At 40.3% G+C, this 19,920-nt stretch overlaps 1 protein-coding gene across 2 annotated transcripts in view; it reads left to right on the top strand.

Annotated features, from left to right (window-relative positions):
- The window catches only part of SLC25A13 (solute carrier family 25 member 13), a 166,070-nt gene that overhangs the window by 132,373 nt on the left and 13,777 nt on the right, over positions 1-19,920 (top strand). For both annotated transcript variants that reach the window (XM_045564065.1, XM_045564064.1), the window contains exon 14: positions 6,571-6,711. In XM_045564065.1, coding sequence (XP_045420021.1) covers positions 6,571-6,711 — 141 coding nt within the window. The remainder of the gene's footprint in view (positions 1-6,570; positions 6,712-19,920) is intronic.

Raw genomic sequence — 19,920 nt, 5'->3', positions numbered from 1 at the left:
ACTTCATCTTCTCATATGTGTTGCAGATCAGACTAACGTCACCCTCACTTCATATGGAGAGCAAGGATATTATTTTACTATTAATTCTAAGGGGGTCTTTTATTTATAGTTTTGGTTTATGCGTCACAATTTTAGTCATATCTCCTTGTACCAAATCCTATTCCATTTGATTGTTTTTCTTCACAACATAAACAATAAGGACAACTGCCAATTGTCAGCTTCTGCTCAGTAGCAAATTTATCCCATGACAATGTGTCATTAAAGCAAATCCAAAGGCTTCACACTCTGCTTTCCACTTTTTCTCCTCCTTTACTCAGAACTCATGCTGTTGTGCACAACATAGTTACACTTAGCTCTCTGTTTTATCTTTTCACTCTCTCTCCCCCCTAGATCTTTTCTCCTTCATTAACCTAAATAAATTTTCATTGTGTCTTGCTTGCTGTCATAAACTGCTATCATTTTCTCACTTCCCTTCTCTTGGAAGTGTAGACTACACAAGGTCTAACTGTTGTTGAAACTACAAGGGGGTTTCAGTCTAGGTCCAGTTGCTGGTCACACAGAGATTCAATTATTGAGACAATGAGGATTGCCAAGGAAGAAAGGAATTTTTAATACGAAAGATGTCTTGTCTTGGCTTGTCAGGAGAAGCTACCTCAAATCCATCCCTGAGCTTTTAAAAGAGGGGCCACATGCCTTGGGCCAGGTTGTGATGTGACTAACAACTGTGCGTGGGGGGCAGATTGTAGGGGATGGTGAATCTTGTCAGGAAGTCTGCTGGGAGCCTTCAGAATCTCAGCCCCTTTGTCTCGCAGAAAATCCAACATTCCTGGGAAACAACTCTAAAGGTCAAGTAGTTAGTTAGGGGAGAGGATTATATAGGGGTCATTTAAATTTGTTCTATGGTGGGGTCCAGTTAATACTTCCCTAGCACCCTCTTTCCAGTCACATGTCACATGTGCTGGACTTTGCCTCCTTGTGTCAGTAGACACTGTTGGCCATTTCACCTCCCTTCTAGAAGCCCGTTTCTTGACGTCTGTCCCTGGATGGCTGTACCACTGGTGTACAGCAGAGGTTTCTCATCACTTCTGAAGTCCCTCACCACTCTTGGTTTTTCTTTTTCCTCCTCCCAGCCTATATAAGCTCCTGCCTTCAGTTGTATGTGTGCACTGACGCCCTCATCTATGTCTCAGTCCTTAACTCCCAACCCACCCCTCTACTGCCTTCTGAATATGCTGTTATTCCTCTTCATAATCCTTCCTTCCTGGTGCAAAACTTGGGTCCTTTCTGTGAGCTTACCCACTCCTTTGCCCCTGTGTTCTGCGTCCAAACCATCTTGGTCTCTATTACCCACCCCCACCCCCCACCCCCAACCTTCACCTCATTACCTATGTCATTGTTCTAACTCTGGCCTTTTATCTCTCACCTGGTCTGCTAAAACCCCAGCGGTTATTCCTACCAGAAGGCTCTCCCTCCCTAACAAACTCCCTCCCCTCTGCTGCCTGGGTGTGTTCGTGAGGCACAGACAACAGGCTGCTCTGTGGCTCCTAGACTATTATTTACCGCTCTCTCCGCTGTGCTGGCACACCCCGTCTCCAGCATGCAGCGCCATTCTTCAAGACGGCATCCCGAACCTCCATGATTTGGCCCCAGCAGTCTTATTTCCAACCCCCCTCTTTCCTGCCCTTTCCGTGCCACTCAAGGGAAAGGTTCCTCCGAGCCGCTGTGACACAAGTGTGAGCGGGTGCTTGGGCGCTGGTGTCCGGCAAGTCTAGCTTCCAACCCAAGCCCCACCTTCCTGGCCGTGTGACTCCAAGCAAGTTCTGTAACCTCCTTTACTTAATCCAGCTTCAGTTTGTTCACGTATAAAACCAGGATAATGTTATCACTTACCTGATAACGTTATGAAGAACCAAAAAAAGTTTTTTATATAACTCTCGGTACAATCCCTGGTACATAGTAAGCACTGAATAGATGCAAGTGTGTAATGTTGATCTATCTCATAATTATCACCCTTACGAGAATTTCACTTGGCAGAAATAGTGCTGGGTTCATTACTCATATAAGGGTGGCACGTCCTTGCCACTGTGCCTTTGTGCCATTCTCCGACTGGAAGACTGAAATCCTAATCACACTTCGGTCCCCAGTCAGCATGTTGTCACCCATGCCGTACCACCTCCCGGCACGTCCCAGCCAGGCGGAACCCTGCCCTCCTTTGAACTGCCATATCAGTCTGTCCTAACCTTGACTCTTACCACGTGCTGTTATTATCTCTGCTTCTGTGCCATTTTCTGTCTGTGGAGGCGTGTCATTACTGAACTCCATGGAAAATTCTTTCCTCTGCTTGCTGGCTGTGTAGCCCTCGCTAAATTGCTATGTCAGTTTTCTAGGGCTGTCAGAATACCGCAGACGGGTGACTTAAACAACAGAAATTTATTTTTTTCACACTTCAGGAGGCTGGAAGTCTAAGATCAAGGTGTCGGCAGGGTTGGTTTCTTCTGAGGCCTTTCCCCTGGGCTTGCGGATGGCCACCTTGTCCTTGTGTCCTCACATGGTCTCTTTGCTGTGCCTTTAAATGTCAGTGTCTCGATTTCCTCTTCTTGCAAGAATACCGATTGGATTGGATTAATGCCCACCCTAAAGATCTCATTTTACCTTAATTCCCTTTTTAAAGGCCCCGTCTCCAAATGCAGTCACATTCTGAGGCACTTGGGGTTTAGAACTTCAGCTGTGACTTTGGGTGGAACGCAATTCAGCATGTAACAGTTGTTTCAATCTTCCTATGCCTCAGGTTCCTCCTATGCAAAATCTGGAAAAAGCACTTCTTGAGTGGACTGAAGATATATAATATGTGCAAAACAATCCCTCATAGCCCATCGTGGATACTTAATGAATATTCATGACCTCTACCCATACTTCAAGCTCCTTGAGAACAGGAATGCTTTCTCACTCATCTGTGCCCTTGCAGGTCTTAGGACAAACTTTGAATGTGATTGCCTGTAAATATTTGGTGAATAAATGTGTGAATGGAAGATCAGGTGGCAGAAGTGAGTCTGTAACAGTTGTATGCATTTCTCTCTTAGGTGGATCCAGATGCTAGATAGTAACTAAGATTTCAGAAAAAAGACTATGCCGGGAAGCATGTAGAGAAGTCACTGTCCCACTATAAATATAATACGCCACACTGAGCCAGTTCAGTGTGGGAAATCTTTCTGTGTCCTACTTGCCACAGCCTCCAGAAAGTCATATGGAAATGATTTGAGACAAAATTGCACACACAAGAAAACCAGTATCTTCACACAGCCAGAGCTCTCAAGTGATGAGGGACACAAAGACATTGTGCACAATAAGTGTTCCTGTCCATTGTCTGTGGGTTCGGCTATCTTTGATCTCTACAAAAGAGGAACATGGGCAAGGCGCTGTGAATGGATAATAGATGGGGAGTCGGAAGAGCAGCAGGCAGTGTGCTGCGCAGGGATCAAGTCGTGGTGATGTCCAGACGCTGAGCATCAGTGATAAGCATCTTCTCCTGGTGCCTTGGAGTCTCTCATTTCCTTCCAGCTTGACTCCAAAGGGGCCCGTTTCATCTTCAGCACCTTTATAATGTGCCACTTTGAGTCTGTAAATTCTGTCTTTCTGAGTCCACCAGAGGTAATGGGGACATCATTATTTTTTCTTGGTATCACTACGCTACGCTCTTTCTTTCCGATGCTTCTGTTTCCTGCAGCCCTGAAGAGGATTTCACTCTCGCATCATCCTTAGTGATGAGAATTCACTTTACTATTTTAAAAGAATTGGTATCTGTCGATTGGCTTGGAGTCCACGAATTGAATATAATTTCTTAATTTTATTGTATGTAATGCTAACAACTTTTACAGATATTAGGGAGATAATGAGACAACAATTCTGTACCTAAGAATTGTACCTTTTAATAATGGCACCACTTGGATATGTAGAAACTTTGTTGTGAGATCAGATGTAAAACATAAGAATCACTCTCTGAAATAATATGGAAGACTGGGATTAGACATGACAGCTTTAAAGAAGCCTATTAAGCCAACTCTCAGGATTGACAGATTCTAGAGATGTTGTAGTGAAGGGATTCTCACCCCTCACTACACATAATAATCTCATAGGAAAATTTTTAACAAGGGCAGATGCAGAAATTATTCTGTCTGGAGTGGGGTCCAGAGGTCACTATCTTTTAGAAAGCTCTACACATATTGGGAATGAGGGGAGAAAAAAACGCGTTTGGAGTAAATGCTCTGCCTGGAGCACTGTGCTGGCTGCTGTGCATTCTCCATCTCTTTGATAATGCACAGTGAGTGAAATCGTTTGGCAACCGGGGACTGAAGCTCCTTCTTCACGTGGGATACTCAGCTGCCTCCTCACCCGCTGCTGGCAGGGCTTGGATGAGCGTCCATTGCGTTCCTCTTTGTTCTTCAAGAGGACTGGTGTTCTCTGATACCTTTCCATTTTGCCCTGGGTAGAACTGGTCTTACCCTTTTCCGAGCTTTGAAAAATCAGCCCTCAAGTCTAACTCCAACCGAGTGAATCATTCTCAGCAATTCTGCCCCTAATAAAACAGTCTTTACATTTTTAATTTGTATTCATTTTTGAAACTCTCTTCATATCATTTTCATATGAAGAGAGCTCTGGTCCAGAAGTGCACGGGCCGTTAGCACGGTTACTTAGGCTAGAGCTGTTCCATCTTATCATGCTGCCAACCGTAAACCGCTCCCTCTGTGTCACGTGGAACATGTAGGTGCAAACTCACAATGTACTCAAGGGCTGTAGGCAGGCAAGAGCTGGTTCTTCCCATGTACTGCAGGTCACAGCAGCTTCTGCACAAAGCACAGCTGTTCTGAACGGTAGAGCAGAGAGCAGAAGGACACATAGCCTCTGAGTGTGTCATCTCGCACTCTGCTTCCCACCGTGTAACGCCCTTTCTCGGGCCTTTCAGTGAATCCAACCCAGGTCTTTTCTACTAAGATTATTTGTCCTGCCTCCTTGGAGTCACCAGGGAGATGAAGGCAGAACGAAGTGGAAGCAAACCAGGAGAGGTCGTCTGCGGCAGTCAGAACTCAGGAGAATACACTTGTCCTCTAAACAGCTTTAATGTGCAGAGAGGGACAGTCCTTGTCTGTTTTTAAGGACAAGTGTGTCTTGATTGAGGTATCAAGTTAGTAAAAATGGAAAAACAATTTGATTTAGAGAGTTAGTAAATGAACATTTTTCTTTGATTCTTTTGGGGAACATTGTTATGTGTCTTAGATAAATTGTGTACAAGTATTTATTTTTCTTTGTAGAAGCAGCACATGATCTATACAAGAAAAAAATAAAAATATAGCAAAAAAGGGAAAAACTCTTCATAATCCTGTCACCTCAAAAGCACCACTGTGGTGTATTTCTTCTGCGTGGTGGTAGGGGATAGCAGGGGGAAATCATGTACATGCGTTTTAAACATATTAGAGTTTTTACATATCCAGTATGTATTGAACATTTTTCACCCTTTTTATTGGCTGCATGATATCTCAATGCATGACATACGCAAATTCATTTACTCCATCCCTTACCACTGGATATTTGTATTTTTAATTTTTATTTCTAGGTATTATAAACAATGCTCCAAAGACCATCCTTGTAGCTAATTCTAATTAGTACAGTATCGTTTGGATGATATTAAAATTTAGTCTATGTGTGACAAGGAATAACAAGTTGAGGTACAGTAAGAAAGAATGTAATTGCTTATAATAAATATAGGCTTAGCTTCAAAGTAGCTAGCTTAAAACTTCCCTCATAGTGCACTTTAAAGATTTCACTGATGATCGCGGAGGTATGGCACCCAGCCATTGCTGGAATGAAATAATACACGGTGTTCAAAGTTTGGGCCGTAATTGATTTAATGCATATTTTTGCTACTTTGACATATCATTTATCTTATATGAAAAGAGCAATTCTATGCACAGGTAATATATAAATTAAATTATAAGGATATGTAACTCCATAAAATGATATTTGTTGATCGACCTGATTTTTTTAAGCAAAGAAAAAAAATAGCTTTCATCTGAGTTTACATGTTCTCCAGCAATTTTTGAATCGTTGCCAGAACTGTGAAATCATTCTAGAACTTTTATCCTTCTTGCCCCACTCTTATTCTGGGAGGCAGATCTGTGTCTCTTCATTGGATACTAATTGCTTTTGATTTTATTACTGCCTTTGTGTCCTTGGCTTTGAGCCCTGTGGTGGCAGTTGTTTGTGCTTTGAGGAATATTTATCATTTTAGTGTGAGGACTCTGTGGAGCCAACAGAAGTCTCTCTTTGGTTTTTGCCCTTTTTCAGCCTCCACTTTAAGGAGGTAGGGCCTCTTTAGCCAAGGCTTCCTAGGCGGTAACTGTTTTGATTCACACTCATATCCCCAACCCTTTAAATTGAGGGGCCAAAGACTGAAACCACAGTCTCTGGAAGATAGAACATCCTGGGCTTTTTTTGAGAATAATCATTCCTCTCTTCCTGGCCCACCTTACCATTTCCCTGCTTTGATCCTAAGTCTTTTCTTTTTTTTCTCTTTAGGCGGGAGGCTCCCAGGTGATTTTCACAAATCCTTTGGAAATCGTCAAGATCCGTTTGCAAGTGGCTGGAGAGATCACCACTGGTCCCCGAGTCAGTGCACTGTCTGTCGTGCGGGACCTGGGATTCTTTGGGATCTACAAGGTAACTTTTCTATAGTCATTTATTTGACGACTTACTCATCTCCTAAACTAGGAACTATTCATCAGCATGAAATGAATTTTTCCCATTTCTATGGCTGGAGAAGACGTTCTGCTGGAGCTTAGGGGGCCCTTTTATGTCCATTAGAAGGAGGTGCCCTTTCCTACCATCTGTCAAAACAACTGTCCTTTAGTGCAACTCCTATGGAGAACAGTATGGAGGTTCCTCAAAACACTAAAAATAGAACTACCATATGACCCAGCAATCCCCCTGCTAGGTATATATGCAAAAGAAGGGAATTCAGTATATGGAAAAGATATCTGCACTCCCGTGTTTATTGCAGCACTATTCACAATAGCCAAGATCTAGAATCAACCTAAGCGTCCATCAATGGATGAATGGATAAAGAAATTGTGGTACATACACACAATGGAATATTATATAGCAGCAAAAAAGAATGAAGTCCTGTCATTTTCAACAACATGGATGGAACTGGAGAACATTATATTAAGTGAAATAAGCCAAGCACAGAAAGACAAATCTCCTATGTTCTCACTCATATGTGGGAGCTAAATATTAAGGATAGGTGCAAGGATCATAGGGCTCTCATCTGTCAGGAGACATGCTGAGTTCAATTTAAGGAGAAGCCCATATTAGGTCATGAATTTATTTTCTGATCTTACACATCTGGTCCTATCCAGGTTTTCCATATAGATGTATGCCTTGTTTTAATTATTATAAAACTCAGCTATTTTTCATTTAGAAAATAGTTTTTCAGAATGATTACAAAACCAGACTTTTAGAGGATTCTTGAAATTTGTTATTCACACTCCTCTACCAAAAAATTATAATGGAATATACTAGAATTACCTTCATATATGCCCAGCTATAAGGCTGTATCAAACATAAGATGTTCACCATTTTTCAATGAGAAGATTTTTTAAAAATGTTTTATACCAACTTTAATAAGTAAACTTTTAGTGATATAGGGAGAAAAGTCAAATGTCTACTTAAAATAATTTCCTTTATGCAGAAATATATACAATCACATTGTATATATAAAATTAATATGTTTTGATTCTATATACACATCAAGAAATATTTCATTCAAATTATTCATGTGAATTCAGATCAGCATCTTGATTACCACTTAATCTACCTTTTGGATCATCTGTGAACATGGTTTTATATGGTACCTTGTCTTCATTTTTATTCCGAGCTTTGCAAGAGGAAGCACTTTTGATCTGTATGTACAATATTGTTCCAGGAAATTTTATTCCATAGATACATGACATTAAGACAGTGATTTCTTTTTTCCTTTTCCCAATTCATCCTGAAGGGATATAACTGGTCCCTATAAGGTAGCAACTTGCCATATTACTTTTTAGAGTGAACTTTAAATGACTTGTTTTGACATTCAACACAACATTTGTGAAGTCCAACCCCCAAACCTCCCACCACCCTGCCAATACTTTTTTACTCTTTTCTTTTTAACCTGAGTTCTGCAGGTGAGGTCGGTAAACATCCACGGTTAGTAATAATTGAGATTGTTCCCGGTGAATCTGCCTTCCCCAAAATGGTACTCTGCACTTCTCTAGGTCAAGTGCTTAGAAGAATACCCCATGATCTGAGACTTTGTTAGGATCAAATATAATGTGACACCCTCTTTTCTGGGGTTAATTTTAGTGGGGGAAAACTTGCCTTATATTCAGGCATTGGGGTGTTTAGGAATAAACATGCAGACTTTTTAAAGTAGCACTTTAAATGTTCAATCTTTGATTGTGCAGTGTAACACAATGTTCTATAGCTATTTTGCTTACCAATTTATTACCCCGCTGTAAAAAGTAAACAATATTGTCATGAGGCATAGCATTGATCAATTTGAAGAAAAATCATCGTCTTTTCTAAATTTTTAGGCTCTTGCAGTCTATAATATGATGTAGCAGCATGTCATTTTGACAGGTTGCCAAGCAGTCTTTCAACGGGCTGTCTGGTGAAAGCACTTAGGTACTATGGCAATGGCTATTATCGAAGTGTCGAGATGGATGAGATGGTAAAAACTTGTTTGCAGATTCTGAAACGGAGACTGTTAAACTGCCTGCAAATGATACAAGACTAGGACTTCGTGCTTTTCATCTTCACATTATTTCATAATCTTAATCCCCTTTAACACCCCCTGGAAGTAGCTGGTATCCTGATTTTGTAGTTAGGTGAATAGAGGCTGCCAACCATGGTATCTGAGCTGGAACTGAGACTCAGAAGTTTCTTGTTTCCACTTTTGTGCTAAAATTGCTTTCCTGAAATGAGCAGGATTGCTCAAGTTTGAGCAAGAGAGCTCCTCCATATAAAGTTAGTTTAATTACTAGTGTAGTGGTTTAATCTAGTTCAGAGGCATTCCACAGGGCTTGGTGATGCCTTCCAAGCCCTTTCTGATGGATTGATAATTACCGAATAAAGACAGTAACACTTTGAGCTTCTGAAAACCGGATGTCATTGCAAGAGAGTGACCTGGCAATCTCTACCTTCCTGCTGGCCAACAGTATCAGCTAAATTCCGTTCACCTCTCTGTGGTTGGGCTTCTCTTGTATTACCACGCTAGGTGACCCTCCTTTATATTTTCCCAGCCTCAGGCTTTGTTTCTTGTGAACCTCTTTTCCCCAGGCCCTGCCCACCTCACCCCACCACACCACACCCCTCCTTGGCCAGAAATCACTTTGGCAGCTTAAGATCCACCTTTCTAGGGAGCACCACAGCCTTTGCATTGCTGTGTGGTTTCATGTGTTTTTGTTTCAGGGTAGTGTTTTTTATTAATAAGGCTTTTCCCTGTTTCCAGTCCTGGTTGGGTAGAAATGTGCAAATGACCAGGAGTGACCTAATACAGTATTTTTAAACCTGATTTAAACCTGATATGTGTCCCTCCAGGTGGGTCTTTAAAAAGAGAACCACTGTCCTATTTTTAGTTGGGACAAATAATCTTCATTTTCCTTCTCTGGGTCCTTTTGTTTGCTGTTGTTAACATTATAATGCAGGACCCTGAAGGGTTGGCTCTGTCTGTGTGTTTAGGCCTGCTGAGCTTAACCTTGCCTAAATTGGACTTAACCAGGCTCTCTCTTTTTCTGCTGAATTGACTTGCAAAATACCAAACTATTCTGACTTCCCAGTAAATGGCAATTAGAATACTTGCTTTGGAAATACATTTACAACTGAAAAAATAAAGCGGGGAAACGGTAAACAGTTCACATTCCTAATGTTAGAAATAGTTTAGAGCAGATATAGTGAACAATGTAAACAAAGCCCCCCTCGAAGATGGTAACATTTAGAGATTTAGTTATAGCAGGAGGAGGCAGTTGATTTACTTCAGTAAAGGCAGAATAATTAAGTGCCTTTGAAAGAACTATTTGAATATAAAATGCAGTTAAGAAAAAAAAATCTACAACATATGCTACTTTTCTTAAGAATATATGAGTTTGTAATTCCCTTTCCCTGGATAGCTTTTGTTTTATTGCATAAGCCCCTGAAGGATGATAAAATAAGTCAAATAAATTTTGACATAGAAAAGAAAGTTGTATACATCTCCTTTTGAATATTACCTTTTCCATAGGAGCCATCAATGCTTTAATGAGAGGGTGAATTGTACTTTAGGAATGGAATGAAACTTGTCATTTAACATTAAATGGCAGCACAGCTAATACAGGGCAAAAGATGTTTCATTAGGAATCAGTGGAATAGTTCATGTCTCTTTTTGAGGACAAAAAATGGTCAGTGAAGCAAAGGTAGCTAGACCCCATCAAGCATTGTTGAAAACAGTTTTCAAATTCTGTAAGCACAAATTAAACTGGCTCTAGCATGGGAGGTCACTTAGGAATGTGGGCTGGGTCTGCTGTGTTCTAATCAAAGGTATTTGTCCCACTATATTTGACAGTATTCAAATATATTTTTCGTCTGTACATATAAACGTGTGTGTTCATCCATAGTGTGTGTATAAATGAATCATTGAAGCTATTGTCCATAATTCAGAAAACAAGTAATGATATATCAGTACATTCTTGTTCATTCTGCTAGTTATCTCAAAGGGATATTGTTTGATTGTTTCTAATTTTAAAAAGTAAAATATAAGTTTATATTTCAAGAAAAGTCAAATAGTTTAGAAAGGTATATGAAGGAAAGTAAAATTGTATCTCTACCCCTTACCCATCCATTCTCTTCAAAGGGTAACCCCTGCTGAAGGTTTTATATATCCTTGAAAAATAAAAAAAACTTTATATCAGTATCTGTCTCTCACACAGATTGTGAGATTTCAATATTTCAATATAGTGTATGTATTTTAACTGAAGTAGAATCTTTCTAAACTTATATCTTACAGCTCTTTCCTTATTTAAGAGTTGTATAAAATCTTTTTAAAGCTTTTTTAATCAGTTTCCTATTGATGAACACTCATCAATGTTATTTCTAGTTTAGGGCTATTAGAAGCCATGCCATGGTGAACATCCCTGCCTATATTTTAACATACTTTTGTGAATGTATGCAAAGGATAAATTCCTAGCGATGAAGTGGTTAGGTCAAAGGGCATGTGCATTTTTTTTTTTTTTTTTTTTTTAGTTAATAGGTTTCATGAAATTTCCTCAGTTTATCAATTTTATCTTGGTACCATATGGCAGGGTTATATAAGGACTTTACCATCTCGTGGAGGCAGTCAGCCACATAACTAGCCCCTTAAAATATACCATGTGTGCAGTGGAGAAGAGCTGTCGGAGGGCTGATGTATTTGAAAGTTAATCCCACAGAGTTCTGGGAAGTGATCAAAGGTGGAAAGTAAAGGACGATTAAAAGGTGACCCCCCAGGTTTCTGGCTTGAGCACCTGTAATGGATGGTGATAATGTAAACTTTACAATTTCAGAATTTTCAAGAAGCTACAAGAAACCTTTAAAAGACCTTCTATCCATTGTTACCTTTATAATTGAAGAATAGAGGCTTAGAAATCTTTTGAGATTCAGCGAAGTGACCTAAGTAGGCAGGGGCAGGGCTGAGGCTGAGACCAAGTGCCCTGACTCCCGGTCCAGTTGTGGTTCTTACTCTACCGTACCGAATCTAAGACTCGGGCCTGTCAGGGATGGCTGCCGTAGATGCACATGGAGAGTCCTGTGCAGGCTTAAAGCTGTAAGAGGGGTGATGATCTCCAAGCTAGTGGGAAACCAATGATGAAACTCAAGAGCCCACCCATAATTACGTGGCATAAAAAAGTATGGGCGGAGGAAATAGAAGTGCTGTCAGGTAGAGAACTGGAGTGAACAGTGTTGTGGAAGCTAGCGGAGGAATGGGCTGGAAGGCGGGAGGAGCAGGTGAGTAGTGTCGTGCTGCAGAGACCCAGGGGAGTGAAGGACAGGGAAAGGTCTTTGAACTTAAAGATGACGGTTGGTGCTTATCTTTAAGAAATCAATCTAAGTAGAACGGTGGAAGCAGAAACCTATATGAGGAAAAATAAACAGATAACAAACCACTCAAACTAAAGGTTTTACTGGGAAGGAAAACAAAGGGAAAGAGTACAAAAATTAGAAGTAAAAGTAGAGTTGAAGGGTAGTGTTGAGGGTCGGGGGAGAAGAGGTTGAGAGATTATTGTTTCTTTTAATGTTATTGGGAGAACAGGGGAAAGAGTCTCTGAAGATGGAAGGATTGAAGCATCTGAAGATGGCGCTAGGATTTCAAGGAGGCAAGTAGAGCTAGGGTCTCGGGCGAGAGTTGTGTGCCTGTGATCATAAGCTCATTAGACCTAATGTTTATCAAGTGCTTACTCTGCTGGGCCCCAGGCTCAAAGCTGTGTGTGCCTTACGTCATTTCATCCTCACCACAGCCAGTGAAGCAGGAACTGTTTCTTTTTAAGCCCCAAGTTACAGCTGAGGAAAGAGAGGCTTGACGGGTTTAGGTAATTTGTCCAAGGTCATGTACCTCGTAAGTAAGTGGTGAGGCTGGGTTTCCAATTCAGTTCAATCTTTATGTGAAACCTGACCTATCACATGATGATGTGCTGAGAATACCTGTGCCTGATAACTTAGATTTTCAGGGAAATTTAAAAACAAGGTTATATGCCAAGCATAGATACTGAGCAATTGGCAGGTTTGGTGTCATTGTTGGCAGTGAATGGAGATGAAAAGAATTGAGATGACAATAAAAAGCATGGATTCGTGATAGCTTAGGCCAGCGTGATTATGTGATTGTTTTTCCTAATTGTTTTTAGTACTCAATATGATTAGAAAATGTGAGATACTATAGGACAGTGACTCAATTTTGCCTTGTTTTTGGTTTTTAGAATAAGAACATGCTACATAAGATCTTGTATCAACTCTTTAAATTATAGAAATTAAAATTATTTCATCCAAGCAAGAGAAAATAGAAGAGCAAGAGAGCCCTTCTATTTTCTTAACTTTTACATTAACCAGAGTTAGCAGTAAAAACTACATATGCTAAGCAGAAAGCCACGTTTCTGTTCCCAATGATATCTACTTGTGTTCACTTAGAAATAACTTTGTGCCACAACCTATGCAACGGGAGAAAATATTTGCAAACCTTATATCTGATACGGGGCTAATATCTAAAATATGTGAGAAATTTCTACCTCTCAGTAGCAAAAGAATAAATAACTTGATTAGAAAAATGAGCAAAGGACTTGAATAAACATTTCTCCAAAGAAGACATACAGGTGGCCAACAAGTATGTGAAAAAATGCTCTACGTCACTACTCATTGGGAAAATGTGACTCAGAACCACAGTGAGGTATCAGTTCACACATGTTAGAATAGCTGTTATCAAAAGCACAAAAGATGATAAGTGTTGGCGAAGATGTGGAGAAATTAGAATCCTTGGTGGAAATGTAAAGTGGTGCAGTCACTGTGGAAAACAGTACCGAGTTTTCTCAAAAAGTTAAAAATAGAGCTACTATGAGATACAGCAATCTCACTTCTGGGTATATATCCCAAAGAACTGAAATCAGATATCTCAAAGAGATATCTGCACTCCCATGTGTATTGCAATATTGTTTACAGTAGATAAGATATGGAAACAACCCAAATGTCCATCAACAGAAGAATAAAGAAAATATGGTATATTTATATAATGGAATATTATTAAGCCCTAAAAAGAAGGAAATCCTGCTGTTTGCAACAACATAGATAAACCTGCATTGTGTTAAGTGAAATAAGGCAGTCATAGAATGGCAAATACTGTATGATTCTACGTATATGAGGCATCTAAAATGTTCTATATTTCATGATGTATGTGAGAGTGAATGACTGTTTTTACCAATATACCAGCACCAAAAATTGAAGAAACAAAAAACTGCTGAGGGAAAAATTGCCTTGTTTCTCAGTGGAGAAAGAGAAAATGGATGTTCAGGGAAACCCTCCCCTGAGAATCAGGAACTTCAAGCTGGTCTCACATGAGTTTGCAGGCTGAATTTATATTTCCTAGGTGATATGAAAAAACCTCAAGTTGGGAATTTATTTTTAAATAGTCTTGAATTGACAGTGCCCACAGGTGCCTGACAGAAGCAAATACAGTCTCTCTAGAGAGGAACCGACCTTTAACCAAGACCTCAAAGAATTTTCATAGATAATGGTCCAAGGAAAACAAGCAGTTCACAATGAAAAAAATCTCAAGTCAGGCAAGCCATTAAGACACTTTAAAAAGAGATAGCAAAAACAACAGGAAGCATTTTAAACACAAAGGTTTAAAATTATTAGAAATACATAATGAATATTTTGTTTTAAAAAATTAAAAGCAAGAGAATATTGATAATGATTAAACTTTTAAATTCAACAGATAGCATTAACAAGAGATTAAGCACAGCTAAAGGGAGAATTAATGAAGTGAAAGATAAATCATTCAGAATGCATTTCTGAGAGACAAAGCGATTGAGACATAGAGATATAGGGGTAAAGAAGGAAAGCTTTGCCCTTCACCCTCAGAATTTGCTGAAAAAGAATTGACAAAATGCTGATTAATAGAAAAAGGCATACAAATTTATTTTAACATGCATAGCATGAGGGAATTGCAGAATGATTACTCAACAACCCGATGGGATACAGATGCTTCTATGCCTTCTTCATAGGGTAAGAAGAGATGGGGGTTTAGTAGTAAATGATTTTTACGGGGATGAATGGATCCAATGCCCAGACAATGGTAAGTAAATAATTCTTTCTGGAAATTGAATGGGACTGGAGAACAAACAATAGTTTGGAACAAAGTTTATCTGGGCTCTAAGTGTGGTGTTTAATATTCAGTCTCTTCCTCTGTAATATGAGTTTTGATCTTCTCTGGTTAATTAAGTTTCAGGGAAAGGATCAAAGGCAATTATATTCCTTTCTGGGAGGTTTAGTTTCTAGGTAGATTATGGGAACTTCAGAGAACAGCTTCATCCTGTGCTTTGGGAGAGACAGAGGATCAGAGAAACTGGGGGTGGGGGACAATGGTGGGAGAAAGTCAGTGAGAACCCTGGTTCTGAGGCCTTTAAGTTTTCAAAGCACTCAGCATGCCAAAGCACCAGAGTCTGGGGTATTGCTTTCTGCACCCCAACAGAGGAAAGTGTGAGAGACCAGAAGAAGAAAAGAGATGATGGCTGAAGATTTTCCAGAACTGATGAAAGCCATTAATCCAAGATTTAAGAAGTCCAACAAATTGCAAGTATGGGATGAATAAAACTAATCCAGACTAGACACATTAGAGTAAAACTGTTGAACACCAGAACTAAAGAGAAGCTCTTAAGTGGCTATAGAAAAAAATAGATTTGCCCTCAAAGGGGCAACAGTTGAGCTGACAGCTAACTTAAGAACAGGAACAATGAAAGCTGGAAGACGGTTGAGTGGGGTATCCTCAGTGTGTGAAGGGCAAAAACCTTTCAACCTAGAATTCTATACCCTGTGAAAATGCCCTGTAAAAAAATGTCTTTCAGGAACAAGAGTAAAATAAAGATATTTTTAGACTAGCCAAACTCAAAAAGCACATCACCAGTAGAACATTAGTAAAAGAAATGCTAGAATACACTTTCAGGTAGAAGGAAAGTGATCCCAGGTGGAGCTGTACCAGGAATGAAGGGCAAAGAAAATGGTAAATGTTTAGTCTAAATAACATTGCCTTAATTTAAATGTATATAGTGGCCATTAGAAATGCTTAATGTTTTTAAAGCCAGAATTAAAGTGCACAGTGATAAAATGGGGCTGCTTTTAATTTAAACAGTATAAAATGTGTGTGGTACAGAAGGAAAGTAAACAGCTGTAGGCAGCTGCCTAGATTGCCTGGTACCTCGGCAAGTGTTGCACTGCTAGGAGAGCAGCAGCCAAAGGCTGGTTGGCATTCTGGGCCGGGTTCATGCCAACTCTGTGTTGACTATACCAGGTTGCCAGCATAGTTGAAGGAAAAGGAAAAGAAAAAAAAAAAAAACAGAAGGAAAGTAAAGGTAACAAAGCCTATATAAGTTCAGTATGTATACTAAAATTTCCAGAGTAAACACCTAGAGTAGAAAAAGACTTATGCAATTTCCAAACAGGTAATGGGGCAGTGGGCATGGGGGTGGGGGTGGGGAATGTGTAGGAGAAAGGTAAGAAAGGAAAGAAAAAAAAAAGAAAAGGTGGGACTTGTTTTGCAGATTAGCTTTGTGAAGGTGACATGACTGGCAGGTTGGGGACTAACACCTCATGTGATAAAACCCTGTTGTCACATCTAGAGTTTCCAGCCCATCTAAGTGATGAGCATTGTTGATGGCAAAGCAATGTACCATAGTAGAACTATAGAGAACTAGAGCTGAGACAAGAGTGGCATTTCCTATAGAAAACCTAAGCATTGCCAAGATGATTTTGTTAGAATTGCAATGAAGTTAAGAAGAAACTGATGTCTTAAAAGTCCCTGGACTAAAGAAACTAAATAATAGACATTTGTATTTTATATTCAAATCGAAGTAATTTCAGTGTTCACTGATACCAAGTCTTCAGTTGTCGGCTAGCTTATTTGGTTTTAAAACCTATCACACAATCATAAAACAGGTCTTGGCACCAGTGATGTTTCTCAGCAAGATGCTGAAACTCACCCTGTGCAAATCCCAGACACGTGGGGTCTAACCATCTGTTGACTGGGCAGGAGAGGTGCTGCCAGGCTGTGTCTCTAAGGGTTAACTCACTTGGGGGAAAGCAAGAGGAATGCTGAGGGATCAAGACATGACGTGCTGCCCATTGTTTGTAGCTTCAGGATCAAAATATACAATTATACATGCCAAATAAATTCTAAACCTGTAAGGTAGGAAAAGAAGGGTGGGTGGCTCTGACGACAGGTGCCAGAAGCATTGAATAGCCTTTCTCAGACACAAGGTGCACCACTGTTGTCTTGAGTGCTGCAGGGTCCCCAGTCTGGCATTTTCCCCCATGCTAGACAATGTGCATTCACTGCTGGAGTCTCTGTTAAGCCTCCGTCTCCCAGACCTGCTGGCTCCTGGTGCCCGCCGACACAGAGGTGCCTTTGTGAGTGTAATTACCTTTCCCTGTACTAGAAATAGTCTGTTTAGAGCTGTGTTTGCAGGTACTGCTAGAATAAGCAGGAATTAGCATGTGAAAAGACCCGCCCTGGCCCTGCCTTCTTTATCAGCACCTCCTTCAGGACTGGTTTTTTTCCTCTTTGGATTGATTGGGCAGGTGTGATACTATCCAAGATGAGGAGCTTTAAAAAAAGAAGAAGAAAGACATCGGAGATAGATCTGTGTGTGTGTGTGTGAGAGAGAGAGAGAGAGAGAAAGAGAAAGAGAGAGAGAGAGAGGGAAATCCTATTGTGTTGTGTCTTTTGACAATTTCATACCAGGCAGAGCTGGCAGAGTAAACTTGAGTGGATGATTCCAGCAACTTGAGAATTGATTAAAGCTTCCCTGGGCTTTCAACACAGTGTCCACATCAAAAAGGCATGAGAAGCAAAATAAATGATTCTTTTGCCATGATGATACTGTGGCCACTGCCTCTAAGCCTGTCTAATTGGCCTGTGTCAATTGTGGACTATTAACTTGGAGTTAAGTGAGACCTACCCTTAAAGCTTTCCTAGACCTTAAATAGAACGATGATGGAGAGACTTTGGAATGATACAGAATGGGAATAGAGCCAGAGTCGATCAAACCCCTGAGTTGCTTTTTGTTGTCCCCATCTATATTAGTATGCCTTTTGTTTAAAAAAAGAAAAGAAAACCCAATAATTTCCCTTCTTTGGAGGGATAGTACTTTAATGAGTAGAAGGAGGTTAGAGGATTGCATTTTACATTTATTCATTTTCCCCAAGAGATTTTACTACATGTACAAAGGAAATTCAGGGTCAACTAGAGAGTATCTAAGGGCCGAGCTGCCTAGAGAGCTAGTGAAAAAGACTTAAAACAGGAAAATGTAGCGATTTTCTTATAGGGCAGGAATATTCAAAGATTTGTTATAAGTGCCACACAGTTCATAATTTATTAATTTTTTAATGGTTAAAGTAATTATTTTTGTGTTGCTGGCGCAGGCTGTAGGGCAGCAGAGCATTTTCCTTTATTATAGAGTCACTTGTTCAGAATGGCTGATCACTTAGTAATAATTATACGTGGGGCAAGTAAAATTCAAGTTAAACAGGTTTACGTTTTGCTGTAGGACTGGAGAATGGGTGTTCACCACAAAGTGCAGGATTTATCAAGGAAGCTGAGGGAGAAACATTTTCACCCTTGGAACTTTAAAAGCCTTTCTAACATCCTGCTTCTCTTTTCATTGTGCGGGAGCAACAGGTCAGGTATTGCCTAAGGCAGCCTTACAAATTGGTACCTGCCTTTATGCCTAAAGGAAGTGGTGGGGAAAAAGGAGGCCATGGAAATTTAATAAGTCTGTGTCCTTTCCTCCAGCCTTTTGCCTAGTTCGATGTCTTTTAGAATTGGGCTTTGATGCCTGGGGTGCAGGGGAGGCAAAGGGCCGCCTCCTGACTCTGCTGCAGAGTTATTTGCTGCAGGGAGCAGGTGCTGGACCAGGGAATGGTGCAGGTGGCCGGAGAGGCTGGGAGATGCAGCCCTCCTGGTCACTACGTTTGTCCTTTACATTTGTACTGCAGTGGATACTTCTCACAGGACACGGTCATTACTTCATTTATTCCTAAAACTCTGGTCCCCCACTCACCTGAAGAAGGTGGCCTGTGGTGTTTTTGACAGATGAGGACGGTTCAGAGCTTGATCTCTCCTGTTTCTCATCGTGGACTAAGGAGTGCCAGGGGGTGATCACACCGGGTGTTCTTCATTCCTCAGTAGATGGAAATTTTACTGATTGAAAGTCTTCACTCCCTGGCAAGGCTGTCTTGCCTCTGTGGAGCAGGCAAAGTGGCTGGTCCTCAAGTTCTCTTTCTCCCTTGACTTTTTCCATTTCTTCCTCTTCCTCAGACAACCAGAAACCAAACACCTCTTATATACCCTCATAATCGCTCTAGTTTGCATAAATTACTTGACCACATTGCCTGATTCCTAGCTAAAAAAAAAAAAAGATAGAGCATATTTCTAGGCATTTTCCTTTTAGGTTGCACAATGCAACTCCACTGTTTCTTCGGGCTTGTTCTTTATTTGTATATTTGTTTTCTGATCAAGCCATTTTTCTTCTCAGTCATCTAGAGTTGTTCTGCAACATCTCTGGAAGTGCATCACACTTCTTGGGAGACCCCCCCTTTCACAGGGATACACGATTTACTGTTGTGACTTCAGGTAGGGAAGGAGAGGCCATGACGGAGGAACACTCCACACTTCCTTCTTGGGAAAACCCAGCTGCTGCCTCACATGCCTTTGCCTGTCTCTCAGGGGTGTTTCTCATCTCGGGTCACATTTTCCTGTGGCTTTCTGACCATATTGAAGCCACATAACATAAGGCAGGCTAATAATCTCTCTCTCTCCTATTTTTATTCTTTATTTTTTGGTAACTTTAGAATTTTGTACAAAATTATTGACTGTTTCTGCCTAGGTTTTATTATATCCCCAACAAACGATATATCCTTGTTTGAAAAGCTAAAAGCTTGGTTTTAGTTTCTAATATGTTTTTCTAAGAAATGAGTTAATGTGCTTGCAGAAACCTGACAATATATCCCGAAGCCTCTCATTTTTCTTTTTAGTTGTGACTTTTTTTTTCCCATGGAAATTGGCAAAGCAAAATCATTGTTATCAGAAACATGTCTTAGTCCCCACTGACAGCCAAAGAT

The sequence above is a fragment of the Lemur catta genome, chromosome 11 (assembly GCF_020740605.2).
Source record: "Lemur catta isolate mLemCat1 chromosome 11, mLemCat1.pri, whole genome shotgun sequence".
NCBI lineage: Eukaryota > Metazoa > Chordata > Mammalia > Primates > Lemuridae > Lemur > Lemur catta.
The sequence above is the reverse complement of the archived record's forward strand: the minus strand, read 5'-3'. Positions and strand labels throughout refer to the sequence as shown.